Source organism: Gavialis gangeticus, unplaced genomic scaffold, assembly GCF_001723915.1.
Source record: "Gavialis gangeticus isolate Ggan-Ray unplaced genomic scaffold, GavGan_comp1, whole genome shotgun sequence".
Lineage (NCBI taxonomy): Eukaryota > Metazoa > Chordata > Crocodylia > Gavialidae > Gavialis > Gavialis gangeticus.
The window spans coordinates 32,734,001-32,747,439 of record NW_017728997.1 but is presented as its reverse complement, the minus strand read 5'-3'; the positions used below and the strand labels follow the sequence as shown (position 1 = coordinate 32,747,439).

Here is a 13,439-nt window from a genome sequence, read left to right as displayed (position 1 = left end):
GGGGGGGGGGGGGGGGGGGGGGGGGAGCCTGTTTAGCAGAAAATTAGCCCCGCACCCTACCCAAGTGCCACCTTAAGCTGCTTCCCCTGCCCTATCTGCTCTCTATTCAATCCATGGCTTTGCTTTCTGTTCTTTGTCCTATGTGCCACTGTGCTGCATGTCCCCTCCCTGGCTTGCCAGGTACAGTACCACTTGTGGCATGCCTGCCACAGGCTGACCATCCCTGCCAAAGACATACAAGAAAAATTCTAGTACCAAGCCAACCCACCCCCATCTGGTTGGCATTATTTCACATGCACAGCAAGACATGTATTCATTGGTGACCAGTAAAACATTTTTGTTTCCCTCCTATGTAAAAGGCTTGCTACACAATTCATCTCCATCTCTCTCTCTTGTGCATACACACACTTCTCCAAGTACCTTGTATTATATTCTACAAATGCAGCCATAAATCTGAGAATGAAGGGGAAAGAAAAGGAGTCAAAAGGATGCAAGAAACTGTACAAGTTATTATTACTGGGGACTCTGCCTTAATGCATTTAGTTTGTAAAATCTGCCTCAAAACCAATGGCTCCAATAAGGTGCACCTGACTGACAGGTGGTAGTTGGCTGGCAAGGAGCCAGGTACTCAACAGATTTTTGCCATGTTTATACTAATCTGCCCAACTGGCATCTGAGCCTCCTGAACACAACCTGAAACCCCTGCTTATTATGAGAAGGAAGTCCCACCACACACATTACACTACAAAACAGACATCTAATTAGAATCCCCCACAGGCCACCTCCCAAAAAACTGGGAAGAACCGTCACTAATTCGACTGCAACAGCACACATGCTCTATTGGTTGATTCTGTTCTGTGTCCATGAATTTGTTTTGCAGTTTTAATGCTTACTTTCATTTTCTCAATTGAGGATACTATGCTGGGGGTGGGGAGGGGAGCTGGAATCTTTGAAACTACATTGCTTCACCAGGTAAATCTCCCACTTGAAAGACTTGGGGATGCTAGTCTTGATAGGATCCTATGACCCCAGCTGACTTCCTGCCTTTTGGGTGGGGGGCTGGACTCAATGATCTTCCAAGGTCTCTTCCAGCCCTAATGTCTATGAAATCTATAAACACTCTTAAAGTCTCAAAATAGAAGTCTGCAACGTTAGTAGCTGTTTTACCTGGATTAAATCCTAGGGACACTGTGGCAAAGTACTAGTATTATGTAGGAACAGATTGCCAAGCTGGCCATTTAGAGCAGTATCTAAACTCTGACAGCAGCCAGCACAAGATGCTTTAGGGAAGTGCAGGAAACCACACCGTAGACAGTGAAGGAATGCAAACACATCTATTTCTAATCAAGTGGCACTCTAGTACTTACTGCGCTGCACAAGTCCAGCTTTCTGTTACCATTCATCTGTCTTCACCATAAAACCCTTTCTTTTTTTCTTATCCCACAACCTCATTCCTGCAACACTGTCCAACTTCTGCAACAAGTGAGACTGGGATCCTACAGCACTGTCTTGCTGCCCTGCACAGTCCTCATTCATTTCCAGAGCAGGCCCGTCTTGAGCCCTAAAAGCAGCACTGGCCCTGAAAAAGCTAGGGAATGGTACAATGAGGTACAACTCAATGCATGCATCATGGGCAAGCCAAATTAAGGTGACACAATCTTCTAACTGCTGAGGGCCTAATGGTGTGACCTAAAAATTCTTTTCATATATACTGTTTAGCCTTTTAAAACAAGAAACATGAAAAAAATCCACCATTGAGATTCCTCTTGCAAGTCCTCAGAAGGGCTGGGAACTTCACATCCACAATACTGTCCTCCTCCCAACACAATATAATTGGTAGGGTTCTACATGGATCTGCCACTAAAGCGGGGGGTGGGGAAGAAACGCAGATTTCAGAGACATTAGGGCTGGAATGGACCTCACGAGATCACTGGGTCTAGCCCCCTGCCCAAGGGGCAGGAACTCAGCTGGGGTCAGATGATTCCAGCAAGATAGGCATTCAGATGCAACTTGAACATTTTGCCAGAAGTGCTAGTGCTGACAGCAAAGGAATACTGGAATTCAGGATGAATAGGTTCAGTCTGAAGTCCTGTCCATCTAATGCTTACAGACCCTTCTGCCATCCCCCTTCACAGCCTCTGTCTTCTTTTGCTCCTATGCTTCCTTCTCTAGCTCAGGCCCCTAAAGCTTTCCTACTGCTAGCCTTCTCTTTTCTTCCCACTCTTGCCTCTACCCCCACCCCTCGCATGGTCCCACCCCTCAACTTCTGCTCACTAGTTCCCTGCTGCAGGCCCCCTTTGAACACCTATTTCTACCTTGTTTGATGGAGCCTCTACCTTTCTCTCTTCTGCATCTCCCCAGTTGTAATAGTTCCTCCTCCCTCCTGCTCCTGGTTGTCTAACCATGGGAAAATGTCTTCTACCTTTCAGCTGATGTCTAGGACAAGATGGCTCCCAACATCACAGAGGAGCAACTGCAAAAAACTGGGCTAAGTTTCCTGCAACCAATCAGTCCTCACTCGCTCTATGGGGATGTCCACACACACAGTGGTCATCACAGAGCAATTCTGAAGGGATAGAGAATATTCAGTACCGATAAAGACTTCTGAGAATTTAGCTGCCCAATGCCAACAAGTCTCTGCTCAACATGTGAATGGAGATTCTCCAGGGGCTCATAATCTGAGAAGATTTGGCAAACTGAAAATCCCTGACATCACAGCAAGCACTGTCAAATTCAGAATCCCTGCTCCAGATGATGGAGATACAGCCAATTATTTGAGCAGCTCAATCACATGATCCCCCTACAGATATTCCACTAACCTTGTTCTTCAAAATAGTTAACCTGTTGTGTGTGAAATCTGGCAAGACTTTAGTCTTAGACAGGGAAAATTTCAGGTTGAACTGGTGAAAACAGGAAAAAAGTTATAAGCAACTGCAGCCAGGCTTGTATTGTGTCTCAGTTATGGGCGTTGCAACCTCTCCCACCAATTACATGCACAGGCTTTACATAAATACATACAGCTAACCAGATAATATGAGGAATATTCTTTTAATTTTCCCCCATTACCCATAAATAACTGTTGTGAGAAACTTGAACTAATAAAGAGATTTTGGAGAAGTTCCTAGTTGGGTCTGACACATGCACAAAGAACATGGCCAGCATTCAATATTCATGTAGGATGTACTTAAAACAAAGAAATTAAATTAATTGAAACTACATAGCTAGGTGTGAGCAAGTGTAGCAGAATCAGCTATTATCAGTAAGTTCATGACTTTTAAAGGCAAGAAGGACTTTAAGACCATAGGAAAGTAGGGACATTACAAGGTCCCTTTCAGCCCTACTTTCCTACAATCCTAAAGTTCTCCTCATCTTTAAAAGCTGTGAATATACTGATAATAGCCTGATTCTGCACACTTGCTCACACTTTTTCCTCTAAGTAGTTTCACTTAATTGCATTTCTTCACTTGATTTATTTATTTACTGCTTAAACCACAGTACTGTTCAGCATGACCAGAAATAGCCGCCCATAGCAGTGAGAAAGTTCTCAATCTGGGGCGACTACCTGCAAATCAAAATAAAGAGATATTATATACATTAAACAAACAAACAAAAAAACCCAACTCAAGTCTGGAGCTCTAGTCCTCTCTCAAGTACAGTATTTCAGAAAGATCCACCACAACCCCCATTTTTAAGTGTGTTCAGGAAGCAGTGCTACAGCATATGCCACAGACTCAAAATTCTGTTTCGATGGCTACATTAATTTATTTGGATCAAATGTTATTTATAAATATTGTATTGCTGGCTCTTTTTGAACACACAGGAGATGTAGTGCAGCAAGCATTCCTTTTCTCTGGTGTTGAAAGGAGAAAGCAATGGTCTATAGAGGGCTGCTATGTATGCATATGAAACTAAACAGAATTTGGAAGGCAGGAGAGAGATAGGAAAACCAAAAGCTCTAGAGTTCCTGCCCTTCTTCTACATCTACAAAGCATGAGTCTCCTGACCCCACGCTTACTGCATAGTTACAACTTCAAGTATCTACACTGACTTCTGTCTGTCTTGTCATGCAAGGGCTGAGTGTTAAAAAGGGATGCTTGGTACACTATCATGAGAGGTTCCCTCAAATTAAATCACCACTTTCCATCACACACCAAAGCTCTCGTGTCCTCTTGGTTCTCCTTAGTGTTGCTGGTGGTACATTTTCACTTATGACAACCAACTCAAGGCTTCATGTGGCTACATGTCCATAGTCTTGTATAATATAGCACCAGAAACACTGAAGCAAGTCAGACATATTAAACAGGAGTGCAGAGCTGTGTGCACTATGCAGACTTCTTGAATGTAGTCTCCCTTCTACTGCTGCAGGTTTTGGGTAGTGTCAGTTACAGGCAGCAGATGAGAACCAGTGAAAGCTACATTTGCTCCTTCAAAGTAAGCAAAGGGACAGGACTGGGGAGAAAAAACACTAACACCTTGGAAGAGTTCCCTGGTACAGCTAGAGAACAACAAAATCCAAAGTTGTAGGAAAACACTAGGTTTCTCACACAGTTTTCAAGCACAAAATGTTTATTTTTCTTTAATATATACAATCTCTTGGGGTTCTTAGTGCCACTGACTTTGTCAGTATACAAGGGATGGACTATACAACAGGCAATAGCGACAAACTGTAAGATTCAGTGCAAGCTGAAGGAGAAATGGTGTGAGAACATATTTTCCATGTTTGCTCATGAAGCATACAGACATAAATCTAAAAAAACAAACAAAAAACCCAAACAAATTAAAGATACATGTTACAGAGAACAGAAATCTCTTACTACAGTAAGTATCTTGCCCAGGCAGAAGACTCTGCAAAATTGTCTATAAAATTCAATTCTAACTGAATTGATGAAATAATATATTCAAAGGGTACAAACAAAATAATTTAGACAGTTATAATGCTCAAAGTACAATAGAACTATACAATTCACAGCTTGGCAGCACAAGACATCTCTGCCCTTCAGCAGATAGTATAAAATGTCATTGCAGTGAAGAGATATAGAGCAATGTGCCTTCAAATTTGACCTTGTAATGTTTTGTTACCAGTGCCCATAATCGTTTCCCTTAGTGCTTTCTAGTAAAATGCAACTTACCATCAGCAAATCAGTTACAGTGGTTACCTTGTGCCTTTAGACTGAAGATGTAGATTCTATGCACAGTAAAACGGACAAAAAAAAGCAACTTTCAAACAGAAGAGGTGTCCATGCTACCTACAGTGCAAACTTAATTAAAATTTTAAAAAATTCAAACAAGATGTGGTCAGACACCAGAACTGAAGGATTCATTGGTCAAGGAAGAAAAAAAGAAAGAATTTCACATTTTATTCTATTTCAGTGTGCACACTTATCACTTCAGTGACGAAACACCATTTTTAACCAGTATCACCGGCAGAATCGAAGGCAGCATACATGCAAGTACTGTACTTACATAGTTCTTACAGTAACCTGGAGATGGGTTCTCCTATAATCAAGACTTCAGTTAGGTTTTTCACTTATGAAACATGCATGGATTTGTAATTTAACTGAACTACACAAGCCCATCGAGGGAAAGAAAATGTGATCAATTTGCTGTTGAACTAAAAGTAGTATTTGTCTGCCAGTTCCCTGTTACAAAAATAAGTTGTCACCTGCAACAACTTTACCAACAACTGCATAACAGAATGAATTGCACTGCCCAAAGCTATTACCTGTTCTTATATACAACTTACTTTCCTTGCTCCTGTAAATGCTCCTATTTTAAAATGCATATTTCATTAGTCACTGTACAAATGCAAAATAAACTTGAGATCAGTGTCCCCATTGAATCCTCCCCCCCTTGCAAACTTTTTAAAAGCCTCAAAAATCCTAATTCACCCCACCAATTAAAATAAAAGCATTTACAGTAGAAAATGAAAAACAAAACTGGTAGAGAGCTTCAATTGTAAACTTTCAGGATTTTTGCAAATAAAAAAAATTAACTCACAAGCAGATTGTAAATAAAATACACCTTTCAAATATTTGTACATCTCTTTCCAGCTGGAACTGAAAAGCTTAAATTCAAGGCACTGTACTCCTGCAGGGGTTAGTACAATTTTCTGATCATCAATTCAAGTACATTAGCTTTAAAGATTGCATGTGTAAAACACCAGAACACAACATAATAAAGTGTCTTCAGCAATGAAATATAAGCAAATATTGCCATAACAAACAAACTACCTTTTGTGAAAACATTTCACAGTGATTGCTTGATGCAGTATATGGCTGTGTACGCTATTAGCCTGAACTGGGTGCCAGCAGTAGAACCATACCTCTTCAAACACATATGGCATCTATAGGCTCAAACACTCTGCATTACATAGCATAACATCATTGTTAGCTATCAAAAGGCAACAAAGCTATGTCATTCTCATGTTAGGGCCAGGTGGACTGGCAGCAGGTTGCTGCAGGGACACTGGATACATCTGCAAGCCAGTTTTGCCAAGAGCCGAGAACTGTGCAATGCTCTGACCACCTACAATCCCAGGTTGTGCTGTTGTGCCCGACCACGGTATTCCATAAACTGGTGTAGGGAAAACTCCTCCATATTGATAAAGAGGCATCACATAAGGTGTTACTGTGCCAGAAAGAGTAGTACCTGGCATAGGCACTGGCATGGATGGTGAAACTCCAGGAGTTAATGCAGCTGACATGGGACAAGACACTGGAACAACGCACTTTTTCCCCATTCCTGTTCTTACTGAATTAACCTACAAAAAGAAAAATAAAAAAGCATAGCTATTAAGCTTATATCCTCCTAACTGAGGAATGCAGTGTCATATTTTTGAACTTCAAGTGCACCACGGAATCAGTTATTTTCAACCCACCCATGGCAAAAGAAATTCAGCTCCGACGTTAGTCTTGCTCCCTCCAGTGGCCAATGCCTTGAATAACAGGGTGAGCAACACCCCGCCCCATCCCGACTGATCCTTGCTAGAGTAAGCCCTTCTGTGCATTAAAGAGATAAGAAATGAAGGTGAGGAAAAGTGGTTTGGCCTCTTCACTGTTAAGCAGCTACTGTTAGACTAAACTCATTCATATTGACTGGCATCACAGGGGAGGCATTATTTTACCCTCAAACTCTTTCTAAGGACAAGCTACTTTGGAAAGTTCAAACAAAAGTTTTATGTGGAACAAACGTGGATCCCTGACGATGTACAGCTAAGTTACTAAGAGGATAGGCCATGCAGATGCATCAGAATATATGAGAGAACTTAGCACCACAAGACAGACAGAACAGCAGCTCCTTTTAGCAATTTTCCCCTTCCTCCATGCTTCTTCTTCTGGGACTCATGTCTCACTAATACATACAAATCCTCATCTCAGTCTTATTTTAACTTCATTAACTCCTCCTAGCCAAGTTCTTTACCACTGATTACTCTGCAGCCTTTTTAAAAAAGTTGGCACTAAGTAGTTCAATCTCATTGAAAATATCTGGAGTTTGCTCAGTAGGATGAGAGAAAGGGCTCTCTTTCCTAAACAGAGGACAACTGGGCTTCCTGAGAATTATGTGCTTAATAACAGAGCAAACACCTAGGAACAGTTATTGAACAGGACACTGTCTGGTCTCCCTTTACACTGGGTTACCAAGATTTTATTTTTTCATTTCACACACAACTTATAAATGCCCGCAGTGATTCTTCCATGCCAGCACCTATTCTTGAATACTGAGAGATACTGAGGTTTCTTTTAGTTTGGAAGTCTCACCCCTAGAGGGAACAGATCACATTTTAAAAACTACTTCAAATGATTTTAAGGAAGGACAAGAAGCAAGCAGGAATGCACATGCAACAGTGTGTGCATGTGGGGGGAGACTTGGGGGTGTGTATGGGAAAGATGTGTGGAAGGGTTGGTTCTTGGAATTTGCCTTTATGATAAAAGGAGTAGTGTTGCAGGGGGATATTTTGCTTTTAGGGCTGGAAACTTTTATTCCAAAAACAAAACTTGAAACTTTAGACAGTGCAGAAATATATTATGCCTTCTCTTGGTTTCCTTTATCCTTAATGTGCAGTTTGAGTCTGACTGTGTGCAATGCAATACTAAAAATATTCATATCTGTATAGTGGGTTTCAAATAAGTTATGCAGACAGAGCTATAAAAAATATTGGCATGAATCATGTTTTTTCAGGTTTCTTGATTCTTTTATAGTTATAATGCTGCCAAAACTATTAATGCATGTTATAATCAATAGGCCTTAAAGACGCACAGAAAAGAAAAATTAACAAACAGATGAACAGAGGACACAAGACAGAATTATTTTAAAACTGTTATTAGGCACATATTTTAACATCCTAAAAATGGTGTTTTCAAACAAGCCAGAATGTTCCAAGTGACTGACAGCCGATGTACCATGAACATAGTTCACTTCAATCTACAATTTACTAAACTGTTCCAACAAGCAAAAAATGATATAGCATTACTGGAAGTCATAAGATAGTGCTATTACATACAGTCTTGCTGGCTGCATTTATCTCAAAGTATCAGAATTAGAACTTGGTGAAAGGATTATTGTTAGTTGTGATGCAGCTCTTTTGAGATGCTGAGAAATCTGGTTTTACCTTGCTGTGTTTGCTTCTATCCTTCTTCATCTTCCTCAGTTTAGGCACAGGAGCTTCTTGCAGGTTATAACCATGTAGCTGAACAGAACACTGCCCAATGCCCCGAAAATAACTATACATAACTATTTTGTAATCATACACAACTATTTTGTAAAAGTCACAACAGAGGTATACAAATATTCTGAGGACTTTTCTGTCACCTTTGTTGTGCTTTCTAGAAGGCAATAACTGAATTAATACTTTACAAAGTATGCCTGCCTTATAACTATTGCCTCTCTTCCAGCTTAGGAGCCCCAGATCTGCATGCGGGATGACAGGAGGCTGCCGCTGCTGGCAAGTGACATGAGTTTTGCTTTCAGCAGTTTGAGGTGCTGTTTCCCAGAAACCCCTGTATCTATCTCCTTCAAACATGGCAAGCCTCATGCCCTCAGAAGGGGTTACCATCCCTGCAAATTTTCATCTGAATCAGGCAAGAAATGACAAAGTTATAGGCATTTTCATGATTCCCCATTATAGCCTATGGGCAAAACGTCAAAACACATTGAAACACCCTAACAGTTTTGACAAAACAAAACAGAACAGTGCTTCAAAATGAAACGAAACATCATCCCTTCAAAATGGCAAAACGGAAGTCGAAACAAAACGGTGCTTTTTAGCGCAGCCCTAGTGATAACCTAACCCAAATGAAACAGGGTTAACATTGTAACAGCTTTTCTACACTTGTATCACTACAGGGTAAGCAATGGTTACATCATAACAGCTTATATCAGTAACTTTGGCAGGCAGAGAGACAGTTGACAGATAGTCACTACGTCTACTGAATTCAATGCACAATTCAGGAAAATCTGAAATTCTGATCTACACTGCTCAAAAATTTGCTTGCGTGTACTGGCATTTAGGATTTTAATTAAAATCAGCTAGGTATTTCATTAGGTCTGCCTATGGATCAACTAGTTAACTGCAGTAGACCTGAGGAATACTGCTGGACTCCACACAGAGCATGGCACTGTTGGATTTTCCAAATATGCTACCCTGATCAATTTAAAAAATGCTTCAAAAGTTCCAAGTGGGACCTGGCATCTGTAAATTTCCAGGTTAAACTGCATGCTGAATTAAGTCACTAATTTCTCCATTACTTCATGAGGGGGGTCAAATTCATGGCGAGAGAAGTCCTATTCACTCGGTACACTTTTGCTGGCCCAGATGCCCTTTTTCGCTGACAAATTCTCACCAGCTATGATCATTAGGGCATTTGGAATGAAGTTGTGATTCAGGCTTGTTTTGCTTTACCCTGATGATTTTAATACTCATCGCTATTGAGTGCATGTTAAAACAGAAGGCATTGTGTGTCAATTACAGAGACTACAATAGCTTTTCCTGGCATTAGGATGTACTACATACATCTCTAAGTACTCTGGGTGAGTTGAGACTGCATACTTCTTCCTGAAGTTATCTTAGGAGGTATAGGAACATTGAAGGGTGAAGTCTGGCTGGACCTGAGGGCCTGAAGCCATAACACCAGAATGATATATCCTATTCTGTCTGTCACGGTTAATGGGTTTCGGGGAACCACTACAGTCTTTGTGCAACAGCTTGCAGTTGTGTCTTCTAGCCCCTTGCCAATGCTTCTAAGAAAGCTACATTCTCTCGGTGGGAAGAAGTAGAGCTGTCTTTATTTTCGATCTGATTGTTGCAGGGCGCTTGCGCGCCCTGCTCCTAATGAGAGTTAAGAACTTAAGGGGGGGGAGGAGTGTAGCAGACACTAGGGTGCCTGCTACTGATATTGGTGAGAGGGCTTAGCTGCCAATTAACAGGACAACACAGCTGGCGGTTGCTAGGGCAGCCGATTGGGTCAGCTGACTGCCAGGGGCTGGGCCTGGCCCATATAAACAGAAGGGGCTGAGGCCAGAGCAGTTCCCCTCTGACAGCCAAAGGAGTAACACCTCTGCTGTAGAGCCAAGCCGAGCCAGGCAGAGTAAACCAGCCTGGCTGCCCTACCGCCTGATAGTCTGGAGAATGGGGTGGAGTGGAGAGGACCTTGACGGAGATAAGGAGTAGCCAGGGCAGCGTGGAGCATATGTTGTAGCCAGTTGGCTTATGACTTGTGTTTGTTTAGGTAAGACCAGCTGGGAGGCTTATTTGTGTTGTAGCCGGTCAGCTTATGGCTTTACGTTTCTTGGTTTTGTGTCATTATACCGGAGGACCAGGTGAGGCTATGAGGGGGAAGGAGGAAGCCTCAGTAGGAGCTCCCCAGTAAGGTTGGGGTGCTCCCAGCATGGTAGAGAGTACTGTGGGGGGTGTCCCGACCCCAGCCCAGTGGGGTGACATTGGGTAGAGCTAGAGGGGTGTCCTGACCCCAGCCCAGTGAGGCGACATTGGGTAGAGCTACAGGGGTGTACCGACCCCAGCCCAGCGGGGGCGATATCGGGTGTAGAGCCCAAGCAGGCATAGGACCCAGAAGAAGGGTCAGGGGGCCAGGCACGGCTACAGGCCACCTGAGCCCCAACCGTGGGAAGCACAGGCAACGAAACCCCAGTGGGGGTAGCATACCGCGGGAAGCGCGGGCGACGAAACCCCAGTGGGGGTGAGAGCGCGTGAGCGTGGGGAGACAAGCCCAGTGGGGTGCTGCCTCTACATCAGAAGCCCCAGCAGGGGCAAAGCTATTGGGGAGAAGCCCAGTCGGGTGAGGCTATAGACAAGCCCAGGAGCGCCAGTAAGGGCGCTGGTTGCGTGACAAACCCGGGAGGCGCCTACAGGAGGCGCCAGTTGCATGGCAAGCCTGGGAGCGCCAGTCAGGATGCGGAGAGCAAACTGACCAGTGAACGTCCGGTACATCTGCGAGGCTTGGGGCATGCTAAAGGGGAGGTTGGAGGCATGCGTAGCCCATAAGGCTGGGGTGCATCGGGTCACCCCTCATAGGATAGGGGCCAGGACAAACAGAGCACTGTGTCATAGAGAGAAGTAAGGCAGCCTCCCTTAAAAAAAACATATGACACCAAGACATGGTGGGCGACATGGAGGGTGCTAAACAGCTAATTTGGCATGGTAGGGGGCGCTAGGGAGATCACGGCCGCTCCTAGGGCCCGCCCCGTGACACTAATCTTTATATACCATTTCACTGCTAGTGATGAGAAGAACTGAACCTAATCCAATCTTGTTCGATTTTGCATAAGCCAAAATACTGACATATTAGTTCTCTATTGTGTATTCCTTTCTCGTATTTGTTCTAGGCATTTTATTTATTAAAATAGCCTGGGCATAAATACCAAGTAAATAGGGTCCTCATGCTGAATGAAGCGAGTGGAGCCATCTAAAATTTGCATCTGTAGTCACTTAATATAAAAATAACTTGCTTGCTAGAGAAATGTTGTGCAGCTTTAGACATTTGGAAAAGTATTCTATAAATAACATTGAAAGAAATAGAAGATGAAACCATTTTTCTGCCTTCCTTCTCTTTCTTCCCTCTTAGTAATCCTTCTCCCATCAAAAACACTATTTACCTTACTGTAAACCACATTCATAACCACAAACAATATGTGATTTAGGCTGCTTGTACATGCCACAGGGATTTACTTAAGTTTACTTTTCCCTAAATTGAAGCAGCGGCTTTTTAAAAACCCTGCTTCAATTTAAACTGAAGTAAACCCCTATGGTATGTACACAAGGGTCAGGGCCAATCCTTACCTGCCTCTTGCACCTGGAAGGGAGGGGGGGAGCTGCCAGCAGGCTGGGTGGTCTCTAGGCTGCGGGCAGGGTGAAGCAGTGCTTCCCTCCGTGGCAGCAGCTGCACCCCCCAGGTGGCACACCCACCCACAAGCACCCAGCCTGGGTAGTCCCAGGGTGCACTGCAGCTGTGGAGGGAAGCACCGGGCCCCCCTGCAAGGGGGGGGTGGGGGAAGATAAGGCTCATTACTTCCCCCCCCCCCCTCCTTTTTCAGTGCAACCTGCTTGAATGGGCTGCTGCCTGCACAGCCCCTGAGCTGCACAGGACAGCTACTAAGGTAGCAAACTAAAACATCTCAGACAGGTTTTATTTTGCTACATCCCAAAGTCATTTAATGTGCAATACACGACAGACAGTGTAAACAGTAGCACCATTAATGTGCAATACACTGCCAACAACAGTGTAAACAACAGGGCTGTGAGAAGCTTCGGGTGTTGAATCAATTCGAAGGAGATTCAGTCCGTTTTGGTGACCGAATCTCTGAACCTGAATCAAATCAGGGGACCAATTAAAAGGTCCAAATTGATTCAAAGCTCTCTGAACCGATTTAGAAAAGATTCAGAGAGCTTCAGTGATTCAGGCAGTCCCTGCCCACTGCAGCAGGAAGCTGGACCTGAACTCCAAGCTGGTAAGTAGGGGGCAGGGGAGGGGAGGCTGGAGGAGCAGGGAGGGGACTGCGGGGGGAGGAATCCTTGCCAGGCCCCATCCCCTGCCTGCTCCTTCAGCTCCCCCCACACCTCCGACCGCTCTCCCATCCCCCCTCCATGGCTGCCCTGCCCAGCCCTTAAAAAAGGGCTACAAGAGAGGCAGGTAAGGATCCTCACTGGGTTCTGCCGGGTGGGGGGGTGATCCCCACAGCCCCATGCTACATGGGGGGCTCTGCCACAAGCACCCCAACCCCTGCATGCTCCCGCAGCCCTCCCCATGGCTGTCCTACCTGCCCCAGCTCTAGCTGGGGAAAAGAGAAAAAAACCCCAAAAATAAAAACCCAGACTCACCAGGTCTGCTGCAGCAGCCTGGGGCTTCTGGGGTCTTGTGACAGAGCTCCCCACACAGCATGGGGTAGTAGGGGGCAACAGGGATCACCCCTCATCAGGCAGCAGCCTG

The 13,439-nt window shown here is 44.0% G+C and overlaps 1 protein-coding gene across 7 annotated transcripts in view; it reads right to left on the bottom strand.

Annotated features, from left to right (window-relative positions):
* Nucleotides 1-13,439, bottom strand: part of WNK2 (WNK lysine deficient protein kinase 2) — a 309,344-nt gene that overhangs the window by 10,632 nt on the left and 285,273 nt on the right. For 6 of the 7 annotated variants that reach the window (XM_019505038.1, XM_019505039.1, XM_019505040.1 and 3 more), the window contains one exon: nucleotides 6,649-6,760. The exons of the other annotated variant lie outside the window; for it this stretch is intronic. In XM_019505038.1, coding sequence (XP_019360583.1) covers nucleotides 6,649-6,760 — 112 coding nt within the window. The remainder of the gene's footprint in view (nucleotides 1-6,648; nucleotides 6,761-13,439) is intronic. 7 annotated transcript variants of the gene reach the window in all.